The sequence below is a fragment of the Ursus maritimus genome, unplaced genomic scaffold (assembly GCF_017311325.1).
Source record: "Ursus maritimus isolate PB19 unplaced genomic scaffold, ASM1731132v1 scaffold_12, whole genome shotgun sequence".
NCBI classification, from domain to species: Eukaryota; Metazoa; Chordata; class Mammalia; order Carnivora; family Ursidae; genus Ursus; species Ursus maritimus.
The window spans coordinates 65485582-65509798 of NW_024423564.1; the positions used below are offsets into that span (position 1 = coordinate 65485582).

Here is a 24217-nt window from a genome sequence, read left to right on the forward strand (position 1 = left end):
TGGCTGAGAGCTGCCCTTCACTAACCCTCCATCACCCCAGCCAGCTGGCCCAACTGGAAATCCCAGATAAGCCCCAGCTCTGGTCAGAACTAGTTTGGCAGCTCTGGGGGAACGTTTCTGGCTGACTGACCCTCCCCACAGCAGGAGCTGGCAGTTTTGCAAAAAAAAAAAAAAAAAGGAAGAAGAAGAAAAGACACGCGAACTAAAGGGGCTAAGAGGAGTGGCTACAATTACTTGAAACACTCCAAAATTCTGCTCGCTTGCAAGTGCAAGTTTACAATTAAGGATCCCAACAAGATTGCCCCCCTCCCAGGCCCTACGTTCATTCTCTCACACTCTCTTCTCTCCTTTGCAATGCAGTTTTGTTGCGATTCCATTTGTTTTGCAGCGCGATTGTTGAAGCAATATGATACTCCCCGCACGCAGCGCGACTTTTAGTCAATGCATTTTTCCTTCTCCTGCAATGCTATTGTTATTGTTATTATTGCAATTCAATCTCCCTGCCCTTTCCTCTCTCTACGCGAATCGCGCTCCGGCTGTGATTGCTCGGGTCTGACTTTGCGAGTGGCGGTGCGCTTCCAAACCCCCCTCACCCGCCCCCCGCCCCCTTTCCCCCCCTCCCTCTCTTTTCCGCGCCCAGGCGAGAGCAGCCGATTGGCAGAGCGGTGCTTTCAGGAACAATAACAGTGGGGGGAGCCCAGGTCCCGGGGAGCCGCCCCCCCCCGCCCGGCCGCGCGGCTCGCGCCCCCCGCCGGGTCCCCACCTCCGCGCCCGCCCCGCGGGCTGACCGGCCCGACCGGGGCCCGCCCCCGGCGCCCACCATGTACGCCTTTGTGCGGTTCCTGGAGGACAACGTCTGCTACGCGCTGCCAGTGTCGTGCGTGCGCGACTTCAGCCCCCGCTCGCGGCTGGATTTTGACAACCAGAAGGTGTACGCCGTGTACCGGGGCCCGGAGGAGCTGGGCGCCGGGCCCGAGAGCCCCCCGCGCGCCCCCCGGGACTGGGGCGCGCTGCTGCTCCACAAGGCCCAGATCCTGGCGCTGGCAGGTGAGCGAGCGGGCCGGGAGGGATGGCGGGACCCGGGCGGGGGCAGGGACCCGGGCCGGAGGGGGCCGGGGGGAGCCTCTGCTCACTGCGGCCTCCTCCTCCCGCCCCCTAGGCTTTTCTTTTGGGGATGGGGTGTCTCGAAAAGGCCAGACCAGTTAAAAACAGCGGATGGTCCCCTTTGTCTTCCCCGCCTCCCCGACACTCCCGCGCTGTCAGTCTGTCTCCATCGCTCTTTATCTGTCTGTCGTCCTCTTTCTGTTTCTGTCTGTTCTCCTGGCCCCTTCACTTTTCTTTTCTCTCCCCTCCTTTGCACTCTTATTTCTCTGCCTCTCACCTTCTCTACGGTCCTTCCCCTCTCTGCTCCTTCTGTCTCAAGTTTCTCTGTCTCGCTTCCTTTAAGGCCCTTGGTGCCTCCTGGAATTGAGGAGGCAAGGTGGATATTGTCTGACTCTTCTAGGTGTGAGTCGCTCTTCACAGAAGGAAGCTATGACATCCTTGTCCCATCCGGGTCATCATTGGACAGGATGAGGAGGCCTTGATCACTGGGCACCACTCTCTCCTGCCCCTTCCTGGCTAGGTGGCAGAGGTAAAGAGGTAGTGGCGCTCAGCATCCCTCAGCCTCCACACCCCTTTTCAATCTCCCAGAAGGCTCTCTGAGTGAGAGCTGAGGGCAAGGAGTTTCTGGTCAGGATAAGACCAGACCTCCCATTCCTGCTTTCTCAGGGCCCTGACAAATCAGCAAGGCAGGTGGTCTCATCCCCATTTTGACAGATGAGGACACTGAGGTTCAGCTGGTGATAGGACAAGAAACCAGCCCTTCATACAGCCTCCTTCACCAAGTTCTTTCTGCTACATTGAGGCACCTTTTCCTTTGTAAAGAGAGGTCAGTGAACCCTCTTTCCCAGCTAGTAGTAGGAGACTTGAGTACAGACATGAGAGGAAAAAGAAAGTATCACTTCCGTTTTGGGGAGCAGCCTTTTAGCTGCTGCTGGGGGTTGGGGGTACCCCAGAGTGGGCAGAGACAGCCAGCCAGCCTGCTCTCCACTTGGAAGGGAAGACCAGGGTTAGGAGCTGAATGAAGATGGTGTAGTTTTAAGACCTTTCCCAATTTTTCTAGCTTCCTTTGCTTTCTCACATTTAGCCTGAAAGATGAAGCCAGCATGTTATCATATTTAAATGTGGCAGATAAAGAAACTGGCTTGAAACCGAGAAGTGACTTGCCTAGGGTCCCATGGCAAATGAGCAGTGGATGAGAGCTCTGGCCCATGACCGTAGTTCCTTTCCAGCACCTCCTGCGGCCTCTGGAAAGTAGGTTTGCACATGAGGAGCGGAAGAAGAACTAAAAACCCACTGGCACCCCGGGTTCTTTTTGACAGACCGCATTTTCACCACCCCCCTGACAAGCCCTAGGGTGCAGTGGTGTACACTCATTCACAACACCTGGTGACAGCTGGGTCCCGGAAAACGGAATGAGGAGAAGTATGTAGAAAAGGGAAACCTGTGCAGCTGATTAGGTTTTATTTTGTTTGTTTGCTTGCTTTTAATTACCTGAGGGAAGGGACTAGGTGATTATTCCCCAAGAGTATAGGCCTGAGGAAGTTGTAACTAGGTTGTAACCTCAGCTTCACTTGGGCTAGAAGAAAAGAAAGCATGCTTCTTGATGATTGTATTATACTCCTAGATCTGAAAGGGCCTTAGGAGAGGGGAAGCTATGTATATCAGAAGGAGTCAGTGGTACGTATGTGACTTGGTGTGTAATGACTGTTTCCTCTTTTAGAGATTGTTCATTCATCCATTTATTCATTCAGCAACCATAAACACTGCTTGGCTCTTCAAGCACCGCAGAGAGGCTGTGAGGCGGTGGCAGCCCTCACGGACTCTGATTTTAAAAATCGATGAAAGCCCTCATAAGTAAGACATGGAGTTCTTGGTCTGAGAACCATGGGTTTTGAATCTATAGACTGTTCATCCTCCAAGTTGGAATGTTGATAAATCTCTGGGGTTATTAAACACAACAACACAAGAAATCTAGGCAACATATGGAAATTGGCAGAGCAGATCCAGAGAAGAACCGTGGCGCCAGTTTGAGGAAAGTGAGTTGAAAAACGCTCTCCCCCACCTCTTCACTTCTTTTTTGGGAGGAGACGAGGAGAAAAAAAACCAACTTGAGGTTGGCTAGACCACATTTCGAATTCCAATCAGCCGGTTAATTTTTAAATTGGAGCTGCTGCCCTGTCTGCAGATCTGGCTGGAAGGGCCAGGGTGGGTTTGGGGATTCATTCACCCTGAGAGAACTCTCCCGTGTGTCTTGAAACTCCATCTTGCCTTGAACGTGGCGGCTCTGAGAATCGCTCGCAGTGACTTCCTCTTAAAGAGCTCGTCTTTTGTCTTTTGGCATCTCCAGCTATAAATACCACTGTGTCGTGGCACCGAACGTGAGGAGGTGAGCTGTCCAGGGGGAGGCAGAGATGGCTTTATGTTTGTGAATTGGCCACAAGTAGTTGATCCCTCTCTGGCACCAAGAGCATGGGTTCAAGGGCAGCTTTCGGGCTACTTCATGGCTGTTGGTGAGTTCATGTTGTTTACTGAGTATTTGCCCAGACCCCCCCGAGCTGTCTTCAAGTGTACCTCTTCTTGAATCTAGGAAATGTCAGAGCCAAGTGCTGTGGAACGTTGCATTTTTCCAGCCTGTGGTGGTTTATGCCATGGTTCCATGTGTGTCAGATTCTGTGCTATTGCCCTCCTGTCAACAAATGGCGATTTCAGTCCAAGGGAAAAAGAAACCTACCTTTATTGATAGGTTCACTATGTGCCTATACATTGTCCCTGCTAGTCCTCCCTGTGACCCTGTTGGTAGAGATCGCTGTTGATATTATTTCCATTTTATAGATGAGGACACTGAGGCTCAGAGACTGGCCCGCTAATAAAGGGCAAAGCTAGCCTGGGAACACAGGCCCTGCTTGGCACCCTCCCTTGTAAAGTAGCTGATGTTCCCATCAGCCACACAGCGTGCAAGAAGTTCAAGCAAGTGGGAGACATGACCATGGAGCTTGGGGCTCAAGGCAAGTTTTCAAGCCAGAGTTTTCATTTCTGAGTTTTCAAGCCCATTCTGCTCTTCCTCTTCCTGTCTTACCAGCACCCCTCCTACAGAGCACCCACACCTCGCCCTCTCTGCCGTCACTTGTCATTTTACTGAGGATATCTCCAAGGAGCTTCCATCCTCCGTAGAGGAGCTACGTGCCCCATGACTTGGTTTACCTTTGGTCTCTCCTTGCTCACTCTCCTTTATTCGCCAAACAGGCTGTGGAAAGGGGAGCTACCCATGTGGAGAACTCACCATTGTCTAACTGCAGTCCGGCCTGCTACTGGGGCTCTTCGTTTTGAATTTGGTGGTTTCTACGGGGCAAACACTGGTTTCTCTAGGCTCAGAGTCTTACAGTACTAGGTCGTTCTGTCCAAGCACCTGTGCTCTGTTATTATTTGGGAGTGCTAAATTCCTTTTGTTGTCTAATGCCCCTTACTACTTCCTATGTGTCAGGCCCAGTGCTATATAGCACCAGGGCACCAGTACCTCGGACGTACTGGCTTTGAAATGACAGCACGACCCAGGGCAGACGAGTTCACTTTTCAGGCCCTGCAAAGTAGAGATTTTTGTCAGGGGCAGACTGATGAAGAAGCAAGGGGCATCATCCTCAGGGCATATGGAGTCTTAGGACCCGACAGAAGTGCTAAGTAGAGGTAGAAGCCAGGCACTGGTGGGGCAGAGGCAGAGGTAGGGGCAGAGAAAGGGCCGATTCTAGGTGGGCTGACAGCTCTTCCCTTCCCAGCTCCACTACCACTGCCTGCATTCAGTCCTGTAGCAGCTTTTAGTTGTGTAAACCAGTGCCGAGGTCCTCCAATTGCTCACCCCGTCTCCAGTCTCTTTTCCAAGTTGCTGTCGGAATAATCTTCTAAAACACAGTCTTGGGCCTATTCACCTCTCTCCTTAGAACCTTCTGTAGCTCCCTGTTGCCAACCGAATTAAACTTCAGCTTCTCTGCCTGGCATTTGTAGTGGCCCCAGCCCCACCTTACTTCTCCAGCTTCACCCACCCTTCTCATTTTCCCTAGACCTGTGGTATTTCATGCCATCTTGAGAACACACCCGCAGACACTCCTTTGAACCAACCAAGATGGATTAATCATTGTCTGACATGGGGCCTCTGCCCGGGAAGCTCACCTCCCAGTGGGGAAAGCTAACATGTGACATGTCTGTGGTCCAGCGAGCTGAGGGCTGTGATAGAGGAGGAGACAAAATACACTGGGAGCTCCCCTGACTCAGGGTGTTCCCTGTCCTACCCTCTGCCCCCAGAGGGGACTCTCCCTCCTCAGAGCTCTCCCTTTACTCTGCTTCTCCCCTGCTTATGGATCTTAACATTTTGTCTTTTGCTTCTGGGTTAGTCATGAATGTGCCTGTCTTCCTTACCAGTCAGTGATCTCCTCCAGGACAGGGCCCTGCCTTCCTCGTCCGTGCATCCGCAGTGCCCAGCACATGGTCCGCGCCAGCCAGCCCGTGCTGAACTCATGAACTGCGGGAAGACAGGTGCATTTATTATGTTTGGGGAGCAGAAGTCGGGAAGGACAGGAACCTCTGTGGCAGCGACTTGTTTTTCAGAGCAGAAACCTGCAGTGGGATTTTGAGGTTTCATTCAATGTTGTTCATCTGGAAAAAGTCAACATTCTTTATCACTCCCTTGACTAGAAAAACCCCACACTTGGGGGAAATAGCTTCCAAAGCCACGTTCTTCTTGCTTTGGTAATTTTAGCTCATTCAGGGCTCAGGTCCCAGCTTGGCATTGTCGGTCCAAATAGATCACTTGCTCCAGAAACGCTTTGGAACTTCTACAAAGTTAGCAGTGAAGCAGGGGACTAGGCGATTTCATATGCAAAGATTGTTGCATGTCATCGGTGGGAGACTGCCAACAAAAGGATTTATTTTTTTTTTAAAAGCGAGTGAAAACTTTTAATTTAGGTTTTGACATGTTCTGCTAATACACATTGGAGCAAAGATTGGAACTTGCCTGCTGTCATCTGTTGCAGATTCCACTGCAATGTTAACCGTTGAAGGCTCAGTCGGATGTGATTTGTCTTAGTCAAGAACCACGTATTTGTTACGATGAAATGGTCTGTGCTACAGAGTACTGCAGAGTTCTGGTTCACAGGATGAAAGAAAAAATTGCCCCAAGCAAGCTGAGGTCATACTCGTTTGTGTGGTGTTCTGTTATTCAAGAATACAGTAGTTTTATATTTTTAAAAAACACCAGAAAAGTGGAGTTCATGTTTAGATCTTTGACTCCAAGATTAATTCTCTTTCCGCCGTGCCTACCTGCTTTGTCTTACAAGCTCCTTCGAGAGAGAGATGTGTGCACTCTTCATTTTAAAATGCTTACCAGAAAAGGGCACATGCCCTGGAGAGGTTTTCTCTGATTTATTTAAGTTTTGTGGGTATTGAGTTATACTAGGTGGGCCACCATATGCTGGAGGGAAACGCAGGGCGAATGGGCATTGTTTTTTGTTTTCTAGTACTAATTTACTAAATATTTAGGCAGTACTCAGCAGGTTCCAGGTTCAGTGCTAGGAATTTCTATATACTCTTATCTAAATCCCCATGAGATAGGGCTACTTGTTTGACCTGGGAGAAGCGAGCTATTCAAACCGTTGTCCAGCAGGAACTGTAGGCGCCAGGCAATGGGCTACGTCTTCCCACATGCTCAGGGCTTGTGGAGAAGTGTGAGTCAGTTCATTCAGAAAGCATGACGCCTAAACTAAGGTGGCAATGGTCGTGATGGGTCTGAGATGGACTAAGAAAGGAGACTCCATGGAACTTGGCAACTGCCTGGCTGTGGTGATCTGGCCTCCCCTCCCTCCGTGGGGAGCTCTAGAAGAGCTGTTGGTGAGAAGAGGAGATGACGAGTTTAGTGTGAGACCAGTTGAAGCTTAGGGGCCCTTGAGACATCTGGGTGGATGCTCCAGGAGAGCCGTTAGGCACGTGTTCAAGGTCAAGGCAGCACGCTGAAATTGGGCTGAAGATGCCAACGTGGAAGTCATTAGCCACAGGACTGGTGAGGTCACAGCGGGGGAGGGTGCAAAGACTCACGCAAGGCGGAATTGTTCAGAACACCAGCTTTTAAGGGCACAGCTGAAGAATAAGAGCCCCAAAAAGGTGACTGGGAAGAGACAGCCAGAGATGGATGGAGAATCTAGTGATAACCAGGGCAGATGGGTGTCCAGAAAATCAAGCTAAGAGAGAGGTCTTCAGATCCCAGATCTTGGCTTGTTTTTGTTTCTCCTAACTACATACAACTACTTCTTCCTCTGAGCTATTGGTTAGACATACAGTAGGCCAGCTAAATATATACGCAAGTGAAGAAAAGATTTGCATGGGATGATATTTTGGTAGTTTTCAGTGTCTGAGTTCTGCCCGCAGTGGAGGAAGGATCAGGCCTGTTCTTTGGGGTCCAGAAAACAGAGCTGGATACAAAGAGTGGAATTCATAGGGGTTGGTAGGAGCAATATGGTAATAGCAGAGAGAGCAGATGAACAATTGAAAGGGCTTCCAGGATCGTGGTGAGTTCCTGATCACTGGAGGTGGCAAGCACGTCAAGAATATTCTGGGATGTAATCCTGCCCTATGGGAGAATTTGGTTAGGTAACCTCTAGGTCACTTCCTTAAATATTAAGGAGGAAGTGTTAGAGAACTGAAAGGAGATGTGCTTTGAAGTCAGACAGTCTGGGTTCCAATGGTAAATCTGCTCCAAAGAAGTGATGTGACCTTGGGGAGATTAATTGACCTCTCTGAGTCTCAGGTGCTCACGTGTAACATAGGGATAGTAGTCAGCTGCTTACCCACTGTGTTACTTAGCAGAGGAATACAGCCAAGTGTCTGGCACATAGTAGGTGTCCGCTAGATAAGGCAGCTGTTAAGGACCGTGGTGGCTAGGAGTTCCGGGACGAGAACGGCTTGCGTAGTTGTGCGTGCCGCCATTCGTGGAAAGGACTGACTTAGCGGAGCAAGCACACGTAAGAAGCAGACAAGTTTAAAATTTAACTTTGTGTGTTTTAAATCATCCCGGGGCTTGGCTTCAGCATGAAAGGCTAGCGATCCCCTGTATGTTTTGCCCCTTTGTGACCCTATGCTGGGGCCATTTCTTACCCTGACAAATGAGCCAGCAGGATGAAGTTCCTGGGTTTGTTTATGCCCCAGCCCTGTACCAAGGCCAGTGAGGCAGTGGGAGTGAGAGTGAGGAGACCTTCTGAGACCTGGTTAGCAGTTTCTTCGCCTCCTTTTTGAATGGCGTCAGTAGGATGGTTCTTCTAGTGCCCACCGGGAGGGATTAGGTTACCTCTTACCCTGCCCTGCACAGAAGAGAAAGAGGCCTGGAGTTCCTTGTGACTGGCCTGCGGTCACAGAGCTGGAAGGACCTGTTGAGGATTTCTCGTCCAATCCTTGTGTTTTACAGAGAAGAAAGCCGAGAGAAAGAGGAACTGACAGCCAGAGAGTCAGTCAGAGCCAGGCCTCGAACCAGTGTTTGCTGATTGCTTTCTGCTACCCCACAGCAGGCACTCTTGCGTTGTCTTGACTGGATGTAATCCTTGAAACTTGAGAATTTTGTCTGCCTTGGATTTTATAAAAACAAACACCGTAAGCTACAAAACGCGATGTGCATGTCTTCTCTGAGGCATGTCTGTTTTTAATGCAAACATCATAAGACTTTATAGGATTTTTGTACATATGAAAAACTTGAAACTTGAGTGTAGATATTTTTAAAACAAGGCAAACCTTTGTACACATTTTGCGTTTAGCTTCTCAGAATTTCAGCCTGGCTAACAAACCCACACCACATTAAACTCTCCACTGTTGGATCCTTTGAATGATCCAGCATGATTTTATGCAAAATGAGAGTCAAGACAATCCCTCTCGCTTTTTTTCTGTATACTACAAATTCTTCAGGGCTTTCTTCACTTTTGGAGACAGACTTGCGTTCCATTTTCTGTCCACCTTCCTGTTTTCTAAAATGCTGTTTTCTTATTACTCTGCCTCCATTAATGGGCTGTTTCTCTCTCCCTGCCCCCTCAGGTTAATAACAGATACCAGGTTCCTCTGTATTTCTGAAGAGTAGCTTCTACCATATTTTATGACTTTGAATGAGGACTCTGGGGATTCTTTAGAGCTTGGTGGACTTGGTAAGTTTGTAGTTCAGCCGTCTGCCACTCAGTCATACTTGTATAGTGCTCAGCTCAATTTGGAAATTTGTCACAGCGTTCTTCTGGGTGTAGGCAAGGTCTTAGGAGAAAGGCAGGCACTTTGGAAATTACATTGACGTACTCATCATTTTATATGTGCCTTTTAGTTCAGTTGAGGAAGTTTTAGCAACTTGGTCATTTTTCTCTTGTTCTTATAGGATGATTACATGATAGGAATAGGGCCTGCGTGTCATGTAGACCTGATTGGAAATGCTGTCTCCGCTCTGTAATAGCTTTATGTCTTAGGTAAGCCATCTCTCTTCTTTGAGCTTCAATTTCTGCTTCAATGGAATTATTATGGGGATATTGATATCAGTAAAGAATTTGGCGTGGGCCCTGGCACACAGTAGGTGCTTACTCAGTATTTGTTGACTGGATGGATGCAATCAACTGATATCACAGCAGCTGGAAAGGAGGAGGAAATAGTTGATGTCCAAATCCTTGGTGGTTTTCTTCACCCTGGAATAAAGAGAATTAGGAAGTCAGAATCAGTAAAGGTTGTCTCTCCAGAGGCTACGTATTTGTTTGTTTACATGAGAACTGATTATTTAGTCTATGGCTTGGAACCATTGCAAAGGCAGGTTGACTAGAGAGTTTTCCTCGTCCATGTGGTTTCTTGGGATTCCAAGCCAGAAGCACACTCCAAAGCTATGTTAAAATGCTACGTGAAGTTATTCGCTGTCTTAGAAGATCCACACCACCGTTCACCTTCATTAATGTGACCAGTCAAGAGTTACAGCTTTTTGTCACCCTGTGTTCAGTCTCCTCCTCACACCTCATCCATCTTGCTTGCCACTGCCACATTAATCTTCCCGAAACATCTCTTTCATCGCATCTCCACCTGTGTCAGATACCTGCAGTGCTTCTCTTTGCCATGGGATAAAAGCCAAGCACGGAACCCGCAGGGACAGCCTCAGAGCAGCTATTCATTGAACACCTATGACAAGCAGGGCTCTGTGCTTGGTGTTTTACATGCACCATCTTTTGGAAAACAGTTCGTCATTTCCATGTTACAGATAATGAAACTGAGACCCAGACAGGTTAAGTAGCTTGCCCAAGTTCCCAAAGTTAGTATGTGGCAGAGGCAGAGTTCCACACAAGGACCCTCATTCAAAGGACTGTGCTGCTTTTATTAGATCCTGGGCCTCCCTCTCCCAACCATTTCTTTCACTTTTGATGATGACACTGATTATTCATTAATCTTCTGTGGACTAGATGTAGATGTGAGGTATCACCTTCATCAGGATTAGGGTCAGGAAGACCTGGAGACCGGAGGTTTGCCCCACGTGAGCCAGCATCTCTCAGGAAGTCAAACCTTGCATTCTGGTTGGGGTCCTAGGTACATACTGGGTTGTAAGGGTCCAAAAGACAAGGAACACTTAGCATTGTTTCAACTCAAAACAGAGCCCAGTCAATGTGCACTGACTGCAGAAAAGGATGAATGGAGGCCCCGGGTCTTCTTGGGCCCTTATCCCTGGAGCACCAGTCAAGGTGGAGACTGATGCACATTGTGATAGAACCAAGAAGTAGTTAGCTCTCGGAGGAGCCTCAAGGTCCCCCTTGGCCAAGTTTCCAGATCAGAAGGCATGGGATTGGAGGGACTACCTGCTTCTGCTCCTTTCTGGAACTCACTCTTGTCATTTCAGACCTTCCTGTACTGCTGAGCCTACCTTTTCAAAGAAACCATCCAAGCCCTGAGGCCCGGCTACAACCTGTTTCTGTTATGCCTGGCGATGATCACTGCTTTCTGGGGACTTCATGAGGACAGAGGCAACTGGCAGGAGAGTGGGAGTAAAGTGTTCTTCTGCTTTGATATTTGGACTGGGGAATTTGGATGTTTTCATCTATAGCCATCATTCATTCATTCGGCATTCGTGCTGGTTCTGCCATGTTGCAGGCCAGTGTTTAGAGAGGATAAACATGGGTTTAGTGGGAAGAGAGACCTAGATCAAATTCTGGCTCTGCACCTTCCATCTGGGTGGCTTTGGGCCATTTGTGAGTCTCATGTCTTTTTTAGTGGGGGGGGGAAATGTGGCTAATAATACTTAATTGCAGGGCTGTTGTGAAGTGTAGTAGTATAAGAGAGTAGCCTTATGGTGGTAGCTGATGGGTAGACATTCTACAAGTGGTAGCCTGTCTTTTAGTTGAAGTATAACAACATAAAATTCACTATTTTATCCATTTTAAAGTATGTACAAATCAGTGGTTCTTAGTATATTCAGTGTTCTGCAGCCATCTTCACTATCCAATCCAGAACATTTTCATCACACACACACACACACACACACACACACACACACACACACAGAGGAAATCCCTGTGACCTACTAAGCGGTCACTTCTCATTGCCTCTTCGCCCAATGCCCCTGGCACACATTAATCTACTCACTGTCTCTGTGGATTTGGCTATGCTGGCATTTCACACACAAGGAATCAGGCAACACGTGGACTTTGTGTCTGGCTTTTTTCACTTAGCATAATGTTTTCAGGATTCATCATGTTGTAGCATCTGTCGTACTTCATTTCTTTTCACAGCTGCATAATATTCCATTGCATGGATATACCACATTTTTTTACCCATTTGTCAACTGATAAACAGTTGAGTTGTTTCCACCTTTTACCTATTATGAAGAGTGTTGCTATGAATATTCACACACAGGTTTTTAGCAGATATGTTTTCATTGCCCTTGGGTGTATACCTGGAAGTGGAACGCTGGGTCATATAATTTTATATGTAACATTTTGAGGAACAGTCAGCCTGTTTTCCACAGTGGCTGTCCCATTGTACACGCCCACCAGGAATGAATGAGGGTTCCAGTTTCTTTACATCCTCCCAACACTTGCTGCATCTCTTCTCTGATCTTTTCTTTTGATTACAGCCATCTTCGTGTGGAGTGGCAGGTAGCCCGTTGTGTTGTTGATCTGCAGTCCATTAATGACTGATGATTGGGAGCGTCTTCTCATTTACTTCCTGGTGTAGCCTCTTTTTATTCTTCTTCCATTAAACAGTGCTGTTTGAGGAGTCCCTGCTGTATGGCCAGGCCTAGGGTACGGGCCCTGTCCTGAGGTTACTCCCACTCCAGTGGGGAAGGTAGACCTCAAACCACATGCTTGCGGCATATTAAAACAAGAGGCTACAGAGAGGCGCGTACACTGTGTATTGGGACCTTTGAGGAAGACGGAGGAGATGAGTGGAGGCTGAGCAGTTTGTCAAGCAGACAAGAAGGGAGGGGGACATTCCTTTCACATGGAAGAGCGTGGAGCCCAGGGTACAGCTGATGGGGGTGGGGCCTCCTGGTATCAGGTAGGGAGTGGAGCCTCCAGGCAGGCAGTTGGGCAGGTCTCCACCTGAAAAAAGCAAGCCGCCAGCAGGCTCTGAGCCAGCAGCAGGCTCTGCCGAGCCTTGCCGTCCACCATACATACAGGGCTCTGTTGCTTTCAAGGCACATTTACTCAGCTGATTTGATCCCACTTGAGGTACACATTATGTCTCCATTTCTACAGAAAAAGAAAAATGACACTCACTGACATAGCAAGCTTGCCTGACTTCTCACTCCACCAAGTAGCTGCACTGGACTTGGAATCCAGGTTGTCTGACTCCTAGTATTTTCCACACCTGTTGACCAGACCTCAGTTCCTCTTACCTTGGCATTCAAGGCCATTTATTCTCTAAGCCCCAACCACCTTAACTTCCTTCCTCGCCTCTTTTTCCTGCCTGTAACTGAACCATGTTTTGTAACCATTCCAGTCTAAATAGTTTTCCAACCTTCCTTTTTTAGTTTCTCGTCTTGGTCCCTTTTGTGTGGTCCAGATTCTTTCCATCCTTAAATGGCTTAGGAGCACTGCCTGCCCGTGTACTGTTCACTCCCCTCAGGTACTTACTAGAATTGATGCCGAAGTGGTGGTCTTCACAGCAGCCTGGCAGAGTGATTGAGGCACAGATGACGAAGCAGGATCATAGAAGTAAAGTAACTTACCTGAGATCACTCAGGAAGTAAGGAGTCTAGCTCCAGTGTCATCTCTCAAAAGCTTGCCATGGTTGCCCTGACCAAAGGGATCTCTCTTGCCCCTGAGATCCTATAGCAGTTACTTCCCCCTTAGCCAAACTCACTATTTGAGGGCTTGGATTATCTTTTTCATCGGTTTTTATCTTGTGCCCCCACAACTGGGTGCTCATGTTCCATGTCTGGGGCCCAGGCTAGAACCCGTAAGTGTAAATTCTCAGTAAATGTTATGCTGAGCCATAGGAGGAAATGCTCTGGATGCCGGTCACAGGGTCTGGGTTCTCACACTGTCCGGGTTTTGACATTAACTTCTGTGACCTTGCACATTAGTGAGCTCTGCAGAGTGAGCCCCCTACCTGTGTCGCTCTTCTGCATCCGCGGGCCTGACCGTTGAGTGGACGGATGAGTGGACTTCGCCCTCTGGAGCCTCAGTTTCCTCACCTGCACTGTGAAACCATTGAACGAGATGATCTGAGGATTGCTCTCAGTGCACATATTACCCAGTTTTGTGCGTCTGAGTGATTGCCTCTCTCCAACCAGCCTGGTCCGGAGCTACAGACTTTCAGCTCCGGGAGGCAGAGCCTAGCTTGTCATTTCTAGTTCAGTGTCTGCATCGCAAACCTTTGCCCTTGAAGTTTTCAAACTGACGACTAGCTCAGGAGCTTTGCCTTAACACATTCAGAAGTCCCAACGCCACCCTCTCATCCTGGGTGTCCTTTGTTTCACATGTAAAAACACCGGTCTTCCCCATTTGGGGATAACTTCGTTTGAAGCACATTCTTTAGCTTTTATATTTTAGCAGCTTTTGGACTGTAGAGTCTACAATGATTTGTAGGAGGAAGAAGCCACTGCCGTTTTAGAAAGACCACAGTTCCCGCTGTTGTTCAGGCCTAACTCATTGGATGTATTTTATAGGCATAAGAGAATAAAAGCAGGCCTTTCCTGTGAAAACAGAATCCGAGGAGTGCTCCTCCAGTTAGAGGGGAAGGCCGTTTTCCCCTCTGATCGGTGAGGGTGGCTAACAAAGACTAGTTTTTCTTGGGCAGTTCCCTTGCACTCTGCACCCTTCTTAAGTCATTCCATGATTTTTTTTTAAAATTGTTTCTTTACTCACTATATGTTTAAGGAAATAAAAATGATTCCGAGCATGTTGATAGTGTCAGTCTTCATGTTCTGTTTTGTTCACTGAGAACCTGATGTGTACCAGGCGCTGTGCGTGAGTTACGTGAATGACAGAGCAGACACCAGAGCTCCGTGAGACGAAGGCCTTGCGCCTCCCTCCTTGCCCTGCCACGCAAGAGCTGAGGTTCCCACTGAGGTCTCTCTGGCACCAGAGTCCCATCCCCTCTCAAACGGGGGCTCCCTTCCTAAGACTGTTTGGGAAGATGTGGCATTTGACTACATTCTAGAATAGTTGTGTGCTTATAAGCTTCCTTCTCAGCTTTACTAACAAGTTGTGAAGAGAGAAGCCGGGCTTGGGGGAAGTGTAAGAGCATGTTTAACACACACACATATGCATGCACACACACACACACTCACACATAAAGACCCTCAGAGACTGTGTTTAACCAGCTACCTGGCCACATGCCACATCCAGCATTGGGCAACATGCTAGAAAGTGCATTTGGGATGTAGCAGTGGGAACCTTTGAGGAATCAAAGAAACAGTAATTGCCAGAGTTTCAACTCAAGCCCAGAACACAAGACCCCAACATATTTACCACAAGGGGCCAGCTCCAGGTTCCAGCTCTACCTTTAGAAGTCTCCTCTTTGAATTTTTCCTTTTGACAGCTACAGCGAAAGACAGATCTGGGAAATAAAGTTTGACATCTGTGCAGGAGAAAAAAATTCTTTTAGATTGTCTGAAGTTGATCTCCAAGAATGAGAAAGTGAGGAGAAGTCCTACCCCTTTGCGTCTATGTGGCACCTTCCAGTTCTTGGTTCATTTCGGTGTACACGGGTATCACACGTAAGCACGGGGTGAGATGCCAGTGGCCTGTTTCTCACTCCTGGCTCTCCCTCAGACTCCCACCTTGGGCAAGCCCCTTCTGTCCTCTGGGTTTGAGTTCCCTCATCTGTAAAATGAGAGAGTTGGGCCAGCTGGTCATCAGGGCCCCTCAAACTGTGCCATTCTATGATCTGATACCGGTAAAAAGGCAGTAAATGTTATATGTTAACTCTTCTTATCTGTCTTAACCTCAGCCTGTCTTATGTCGGGACTGTGGGGAGGCTCTGTCTCCGTAAGAGCCAGTGAACCTTTCATGCTTATTGGCACCTGAGCTGGCAGAAAAACACCACATTTTCTTGGGAATTCACTTGGCTTAGAAAGATCTTGGTTGTTGAGGGATCCATGGACTAGTTAAGTTTAGACCAAATAGCAAACTAACGGCCACTCCAGTTCCAAGATTCCATAAAAGGCCACCCCTTAAGGTATACTTGGCGAAACCTCTAAGCAAAATCATTGGACACGATTTCAGCACTTTGTCTGGCGGTGCTTGTAGCGTAGACCTCAGGCCCTGGAGCCTGATCTGCACTGCTGCTTTTAGGAGCCCTGCATGCAGGCGGGACAGGTCTTAGGTTTGTTTATTTTTCCTTTTTAACTGGTCTGGCCTCAGTCGTTCTCTAGCATTTGAGGTTATGGGTATTTTGAGCATTTTGACTCATAATGAACCTTGTTCTCTTGATATGCATTTTAGAAGACAAATCTGACCTTGAAAACAGTGTGATGCAGAAGAAAATAAAAATCCCCAAACTTTCTCTCAATCACGTAGAAGAAGATGGGGAGGTTAAAGATTATGGGGAAGAAGATTTACAGCTTAGACACATCAAGGTAACAAAATCTTTCCCTTTTTTTTGGAAGTTGATGGGGGCATTGTCAGAGTCTTGATAGCCGAAGAGTTCCAGTCTGGCCTCTTCTCCCCACAGAAATGTCCTCTGGGGATTTGTTCAGGTTGGGAGAGCCTTGGGACAGCTCGTATGCCTTTGCCTTGCTGGCCAGCTTTCCAGGAGCCCTGACTCATGCGGTGCCACCACTCACTGCCTGACTGCCTCTTGGAGGCAGTGTCTTCACTGCTGAGGGTTTGGAACGGTGCTTTCCTCTCTGGCCTACGGCTCTGAGCTCCAAGAATATGAAACAGCCATTCTCGGGCAGAAGTTCAGAGCCAGCCACTATCAGATTGCCCCTAACAGCTAAGGGTAGACGCGATAGGAAGCAGAATGTGCCAGGTTTACACAAAGGAGTTTGTGGATCCTGAGTTGAAAGAAAACTTTTACATGAAGTTGCATTTCCTTTGATGTGCTCCCCAGTTGGTCTCCTCCAGCCTTCACTTGTAAACCCACTGAATATCTTGTTCAACAAGCCAGATGTTGTTTCTGTATAATGGGTACCCCAGAGGAAGGGAGGAGAAAGAAGGCTGCCTTCGTCACTGACCATGGTCTGATATTGGACACAAGGTCAAGGACATCCCCAAGGCATAGTCCAAAAGATGCAGCTGAGTTCAGGAGATGCATTCATTGCCTCCGTGCTATGGGCCTGGCCCTGTGCTGGTTCCTGGGGTCATAGCGACTAGGCAGACGTGGCCCTGGCCCTTGGTGGTCACAGTGTAGTGACGCAGACAGTTATCTAAATTGATCAGTACAATTTTAGAAGATAAGTTCATCTGAACTAGCAGCACCTTATCCTGCGGGATAAAATGATAGGATAGGATTTTTGTCATGTAACTCAATCTCAGAATCACGTTGTTTTTGTTTTTTTCATTAAACACCCAGAAACTAATCAAGAGGTAAAGGCAGGCTTGACCTGAGGCAGTTAATTTGTCTGGAATCCACTGTCCTTAGTTGTCTGCACCTCCCACAAGTGCCCCAATCAGGAGAGCTCCTGGCCCTCCTGCCTTGAGTGAGGAATTCAGTTGGTTCTGTAACTCCCACTCCCCCTCAGTGGAAGCTTTGTCTCCTTGAGCTGAAATTTCCTCCGGCAGCTGAAACCCCAGCCCCTAGATAGTCCTGGATAATTTTCTTCTCAATGAACTATGCTGTGTATATCCACTGTCTTGCTGAGCTTCAACTTGGCAAGAGTCCGAGGAGAGGCTGGCAGATGTGGGGGCAGGGGCCTCGTGCTAGAAGCTGGGCTCTAGGTTCCGGACCTGCTCTGTCTGCGAGCTCGCCACGTGACCCCAAGTGTGGTCCCTCCCCTCTCTGAGCCTCAGTGTCCTCACCTGGAAAATGAGGGAGTTAAGCTGAAGGAACTTCCAGTGCCAGCATTCTTGGAACTTTTCAGTTAAGTAAACATTTATCAAGCCCCTGCCAAGTGCCAGTTCTGAGTAGGCAGTGGAGAAACAGAGAAAATAAGACATGGCTCCTGCCCTAGATTAGAACAGATTAGAGTTCTTAGTGTCCTTCCCAATGAAAGCATTCTTGAGGAAAAGGTTACTGGTGGAATGCCCTTTGTTTTCTTGTGTGTTGGCGGGGGTGTTTGTTTTGTCTTGGGGTGTTTTGCCTTTTATGTTTTTATTGTTGAAGAGATTTGAGTATTGACTCCCCTGGGATGGTTTGGCCCAGCCTGATTTCTCTCAGATTCTCCACCAATATACATTGAACACCCCTGTGAGCAAGTCACTGCCTAGGCCCTATGGCAGGGGGTGGGGTGGGGAAGGGCTGGGGAGCTGGGGAGGGTCGAATGGTAGAACAGGCACCCAGGAGGCAGAGCGATGGAATGGAAAAAGCACCGGGGTCTGGGAAACCAGAGTCCCGGCTCTGCCACCAACTGACCGTGTGACCTTAGGCAAGACCCTTCCCCACCCTGAATCTCTGTTTGCGCATTTGTAAAATGAAAGGCTTTGAGTGTTTGCACAGGTCTCTCCAAGCACTGATGTTCTGTGGTTCTGTGATTCTAGGATTGTCTGGGGAAATATTGAGCCGCAGTCCAAGAAAGTCCCAGCTGCCCTTGCCTGAACTGATTCTCGTTGTCCTACACAGAGACCCGAGGGGCGGAAGCCGAGCGAAGTGGCGCATAAGAGCATCGAGGCCGTGGTGGCCCGGCTGGAGAAGCAGAACGGCCTGAGCCTGGGCCACAGCACGTGTCCGGAGGAGGTCTTCGTGGAGGCCTCGCCGGGCACGGAGGACATGGACAGTCTGGAGGACGCCGTCGTGCCCCGGGCTCTGTACGAGGAGCTGCTGCGCAACTACCAGCAGCAGCAGGAGGAGATGCGCCACCTCCAGCAGGAGCTGGAGCGGACTCGGAGGCAGCTGGTCCAGCAGGCCAAGAAGCTCAAGGAGTACGGGGCGCTCGTGTCGGAAATGAAGGAGCTCCGTGACCTCAACCGGAGGCTCCAGGACGTGCTGCTCCTAAGGCTCGGCAGTGGTGAGTGCCCCAGCAGGCCACCTCCCACTCCACGGGGGGGGGGGGGGTGGCACAGCTCTTCTCCCAGGAGGGCCCGGGGGAGCCGTGGGCCAGGCGTCCCCGAAGCCAGGGGAGGGCGGAGGCTTGGCTTAGCCGTCACCCCGAGGTACAGCCACCCCTCCCACAGTGAGTCTGAGAGCAGCTTCTGAGTGCAGCGGCCTTAGCTACCTAGAACCCGGTGGGGAACACTGAGAAATGGGGCGCAGAGAGCCAGGGCCGCCACTCATCTCTGCACTCCTTCTGCAAGACGTAGTACCAGGGGTTGTAGGAATCCTCTCCAAGGAGGTTTCAGGAATGTGAAGAGAACTAGACATGGTCCTATAAAGGTGTATTACGTTAAGTCAGAAAGATAAATGCCACAGGGGGGATGCGGATAAGATAAGAGAGTTCAGAGTTTGGAGAGGTTGTTTGTAACTGAGGGAGACTTCAGGAAGGCTGTGAGCCTTGAGGCAGGCCTTGAAGGGTGGGGGTATCTCAAGGCACAAGAGGGGGCAGAGGGCGGCAGCCACTGAGGGTGGGAAAGCTCCCCGAGCCTGCTGGCAAGAGATACTGCCCGTGGCGTTTGAGGACAGGTGGTCGAAGACCTTGAAAGCTGCCGGCTAGGGTGTTGGACTTGTTTCGGAAAGAATGAGAAACACTAAAAAGCTTTGAGCAAGAGGCACGTGACCTTAGGAGGATTAACATAAAGATGTAGAAAACTCCTTTGGTTTGCTCGGAGAAGAACTTAAGAGGCTCTTAACGCTACAAGCAATAATAACAAACCAGGTTTTTAGGTTTTCTTGTCTAATGTGGTTTAGAAGCAAGAATTAGGAAATCTGAAAGGCAGCAGCAGCCTTGACAGCAGGGAAAAATGACTGCCTAGCAGAGAAAACAAGAGACAAACATTCTCTCAGAACATAAGAATCCAGAATTGTAAAAGATAGAGGCCACTCCGTATTGCAGAAACCAGTGTAACACCAGTTCACAGCCTCCACATCCCCAGAGGACAATCATTAATAACCCCGTACCAGTGTTTTTTGCTTAAAAATGGGAGCAATCTAGTCTAGAAACACAAGTTCTATTCCCAAAGTTTGAATCAAATATAATTTTTCACTCAAGGAGGAAGGTTTGTGTTATCAGATAATAGATTTCTTTTTTTTTTTCTTTTTTTTTTTAAGATTTTATTTATTTATTTGACACAGCGAGAGACAGCCAGCGAGAGAGGGAACACAAGCAGGGGTAGTGGGAGAGGAAGAAGCAGGCTCATAGCGGAGGAGCCTGATGTGGGGCTCGATCCCAGAACGCCGGGATCACGCCCTGAGCCAAAGGCAGACGCTTAACCACTAAGCCACCCACGCGCCCCTCAGATAATGGATTTCTATGTAAAGCCTCATTCATTTGCTTTGATGTTTAGATAAATGTGCTCTTACCCTACCTTACTTATATTCATAAGTACCTTTTATATCTTAAAGTGGGTCCCCGAGGCAGTGTCTTGGTATTTCTTCAGAATGGCTCAGGGAGTCAGCTGAGAGGTCTTTCCATGCCTTTTTCACAGAGAAGGAAACTGAGGTTGGGACTTACCCAGAGTCACTGGGGAGGCAGAGGCAGAACTCATGTCAGACCAAGTCCCGTGATATCTAGGCCAGTAGTTTCCCCACTTTCTCACTCGGCCTTGGCCCTTCTCCCAGGTCATAGCCTGTAGAGGTGTGCAGTGACATTAAAGGTCACATGTGGCATGCAACCAAAAGAGTTATTAAAATTCTACATCAAAATAAAATCTTAAAAAGAAGCCCTAACCACAAAAATTCACAGGAGCTATGTTGGTCTTGGAGTGGGGGTGAGGGATGGGGAGAAAGCTGGAATTTTCAGAGAGAAAAAGTGTTTCCTGGTCTTCAAATGAGTCTTTTTATTTTTACTGCACCTTGCATGCTACACCTTTTGTAAACTTCTTGTGGGGAAAAAGCACACTAACAACAAAAACTCCACACCGTTGTTTCGACTCCTAGGAAAACTGCCTGTTTTATATGATCATGAGCGGGGCTTAAACTCCAGAAAGCACTCCTAGACCTCCGGGCAATAAAACACTGCGTTTGGCATCATTGCATGCCTCTTTAGTCTTAAAACACTTAGACTAACTTGACCTCAGCCATAGGATCAGTGTCTTGAACCTTCCAGGCTCTCCTACCCCACAAGCCTTGAATGCCGTCATGAGGACCAGTGGTGGGCTCATCCCTGATCAGTCACCATTGTCTTCATAGTGAATGGGCTGAATAGAAGTCAGCTCAGGCCGCAAGTACGTGTGGGGCACCCACCGCCACGTGTAGTGCCCCATATGCTCTAGGGACCATGGGCATCCCGGAACACCACACCCACCATCCCTGACCTATGAAAGCTTCAGGTCCATTGATTAGCACTTGTTGATTGGAGAATGATAATGTGCCAAGTTCTAAGACAAATCCACAAGAATGTAATAGAAGGGTTTCTACCCTGAGAGGAATTTGCATGTTTTCACGGCTATAGTCTGGTCTTTGGAACCAGCCAGGCCTGGATTCAAACACAACTTCCCTCCTTCCCAACCCTGGCTTTGGGAACCTTCTTTCCTTCTTCCCTTTCTTCCTTGCTTCCTTCCCTCCTTCCCTCTTTTCTTCCACAGTTATTCACTGGTCTTCTGCTATGTGCCAGGCATTTTGCCTAGTGAGAGTTTGATATATTTAAGATATAGCCCTTGCCCTCTGCCCTTGAAGAGGTCCAAGTTTGATGTAGGAAACAGCCACGGACACAACTAGTGACAGCACAGGGCATAAATGTCACCAGAAGGACAAAAGCGCCTGGGGCTGTGGGACTACAGAAGAGGGGCACCCACAGAATCTGGGGGGCCTGGGGAAGAAAGGCTTCCTGAAGGAAATGACGTCTACGCTGGAACCTGAAGGGTGAATGTTTGTTACTCAGGCACGAGTGAGTAGACGGGAAGTAGATAGCAGCTTCTTTTTCACACCATTTGGTGGGAGGGCTAGGGAGGGGCCCGGTTTGGTTTTTAACTCTATCTCCCCTAACTAGGAATTGTTTGTATAACCCTGGACAAGTTAACTAACTTCTCTGTCTGTCGGGGTCTTCTATGATAGAAGATAAAAGGCCATATATATACATATATATATGAACTTAGCTAACATTGACCAGATGCTTTCTGAGCCTAGGGGCCTGGAGAGATACAAAGATGACTAAGACATTGGAAGTTGAAGTTGGGGTGTGGGTAGTGATGGAGGTAAATATGTAAGCGTATAGTTGAAATGCAGTGTAGTGGCAAGGCTGGGCTTGGAAGGTGGAACTCTCTTGGTAAGTCTGCGAAGACAGGCCCTGCTGTAATAGCTCTTCATGTGAGCACATCATCAAGAAATGGGTAATGTGGCAAAGGGCCAGAAAGTGACTAAGACCCTCTTTGTTTCTTGGCTTCATGTGTCCTCTGAAAACACTTCCTGAGCTGTACCATCCTTGGCCCCCTGGGCCTGACTCAAGCATTGTTCTTAGAGGCCCTTCCTTGCATATTCTCTCCTGTCCACCGTGCCCAGGGGCCCAGCTCAATGGCCTCTGTTCAGCTGAGCTGCCGGATCCTCTGCCCCATAACAGGCAGGTTCAGAGGCAGGAGAGGCCAACAGTTGGCAATGCTCAGTTTTGAAAGGAAGGCTCCCTCCCTGGAGCAATCGTTGCCGACTGCCCCAGGCGTTGGGGTCCTGCAGGTGATAGATGAGAAGAGGCAAAGGGCAGGAGCCTGGCCCCTTGAGCCCGATGGGGACCTCAGAGTGGTGAGCAGACACTCTGGCAGCCAGGACTTGTAACAGTGCGCCTGGTGGAGGTCGGGCGCCGAAGGCAAGAGGACAGCAGCAAGATAGGATAAGATGTTTCCGAGACTTCCCTGGATGGCTCACTTCTTCCTTTGTGCCCCTATTAATTTGCCTTTCATTCATTCCACAAGTACACACAAGCTGGACTTAACAGGAAAGAGTCTCTAGTGCGTGGAGTCCTGAAGAGGTGAAAGAGCTTACCCAGGAAATGGGCTGGTGCTGCCGTTGAGGAGAGAAGCCCAGACAGCATCACAGGCCCGTTCCCAGGGGCTCTCCTGACACCTGGTCCTGAGTGCCTCTCTCTGGACCCTCACCTCTACGGCCTTCTTTAACCCTTGGACTCCATTGTCACAGATGTGGAGGTGACTCCTCTGCCCCCACTCCCCACAAAGGACATCTTCTCTGTGAAACAGAACTCACAGAACTTTCCCTTCTGTGATTGGAGCATGGGAAGTAGCCGCCACCGATGAGCGGGAGCCCCTCTCCGCCTGAGGGTCTCTTCTCTCGGGGCCTCTGTGACAACATCAAACTTAAGTGAGGAGGCAAATGTCAAGAATAAAGCCCTATGAGCATAAAGCATATTATGTTTAATAAATGCCAGTCTCTTTCTCCTTTTGGGCCCTCTTTTGCCCACTGTCTCCCACAGAAGTAAATGCTGAGGCCCCGGAAGGCATGTGGTGTTCCCACTGATAAAGTGGAGATTTATCTGTGCGTATGTTCATTATTGTCTTTCATTCAGCAGTTATTTACTGAGGGCATACTTTGTGCCAGGACTGCGTTAGATGCTAGGGATACAGAAACAAACAAGACGGCCCGTTTTTAAACATTCACAAGCTAGAGCATTAGAGCAGCATTTGTGAAACCGGGGCTCAGCGGACTCAGAATTCCGAGCGCTTTAGGGGAAGCAGATGGTGGAAAGCCAGTTGCAAGGAGCTTTGGTGTGCCAGAGAGACTCCAGGCTCCCTCGCTTTCTCCTCGGTTACATTCCTTGTCCTTAGAGGTCAAAGACAAAAGCTTAGATGTTGTCCTCAGTGTTAGCACAAGTCCCTCTTAGATAGTTAAATTCATTTTGGGGTGATTAAGGGATTTTAGCCCAGCTAAAGCTGGAAAGGGCTCTGTGAGGAATACGGAGAGGAGGCTGTAATCACCGCCTTCAAGATGCGCGCACAGTCCAGTGGGGAGCACAGGCCTGCACGCAGCACGACACCAGGGAGAGCCAAACAAGTGCTGTCATTGCAGGAGGGAGGCCTGTACTGGTTTTAGATTTGGGGTGTGCTTTGTCAGGGAATGGAGGCAGAAATGATGAATCCTGACCCAAAAGAGGCATAGATAATGAGCTAATAACAGTAATTCACATGGGCGTGACACTTCACAGGTTTCAAAGCACTGGACGTTTCTGTCATTGGACTATTGCGATAGCCCTATTGCGAGGCCAGGTAAGGATGATTATCCCCATTTGAGCGAGGAGAACCAAAAAGAAGAGCTCACATCCCTGTTGGCCAGATCACAAGCTGGTTGGAATTTTTGAAGAGGAAAGCCATTGTGGTCTGCAAATCTGTCTTGGCTCTTTAGAGCTGGGTTTCTATCACCTCTGTTCCCCTCTGGGCTCGTGCCTTGTGTTCTGTCCAAGGTCGTTAAAATACCAGCTTTGATCTTTAAAATCCTTTGC

The 24217-nt window shown here is 48.8% G+C and overlaps 2 protein-coding genes across 5 annotated transcripts in view; both read left to right on the top strand.

Moving 5' to 3' along the window:
* AGBL4 (AGBL carboxypeptidase 4) overlaps positions 1-24217 on the top strand; it is a 1288259-nt gene that overhangs the window by 1013894 nt on the left and 250148 nt on the right. The gene's annotated exons all lie outside the window — the stretch shown is intronic.
* Positions 800-24217, top strand: part of BEND5 (BEN domain containing 5) — a 46979-nt gene continuing 23561 nt past the window's right edge. Inside the window, exons 1-3 of one of the 4 annotated variants that reach the window (XM_040627325.1) lie at positions 800-1047; positions 16029-16162; positions 18307-18691. In XM_040627325.1, coding sequence (XP_040483259.1) covers positions 822-1047; positions 16029-16162; positions 18307-18691 — 745 coding nt within the window. In that variant the 5' untranslated portion in view covers positions 800-821. Of the gene's footprint in view, positions 1048-10985; positions 11121-16028; positions 16163-18224; positions 18692-24217 lie in introns of those variants that run through there. The other 3 variants (XM_008699231.2, XM_040627327.1, XM_040627326.1) reach the window with 3 other exon arrangements.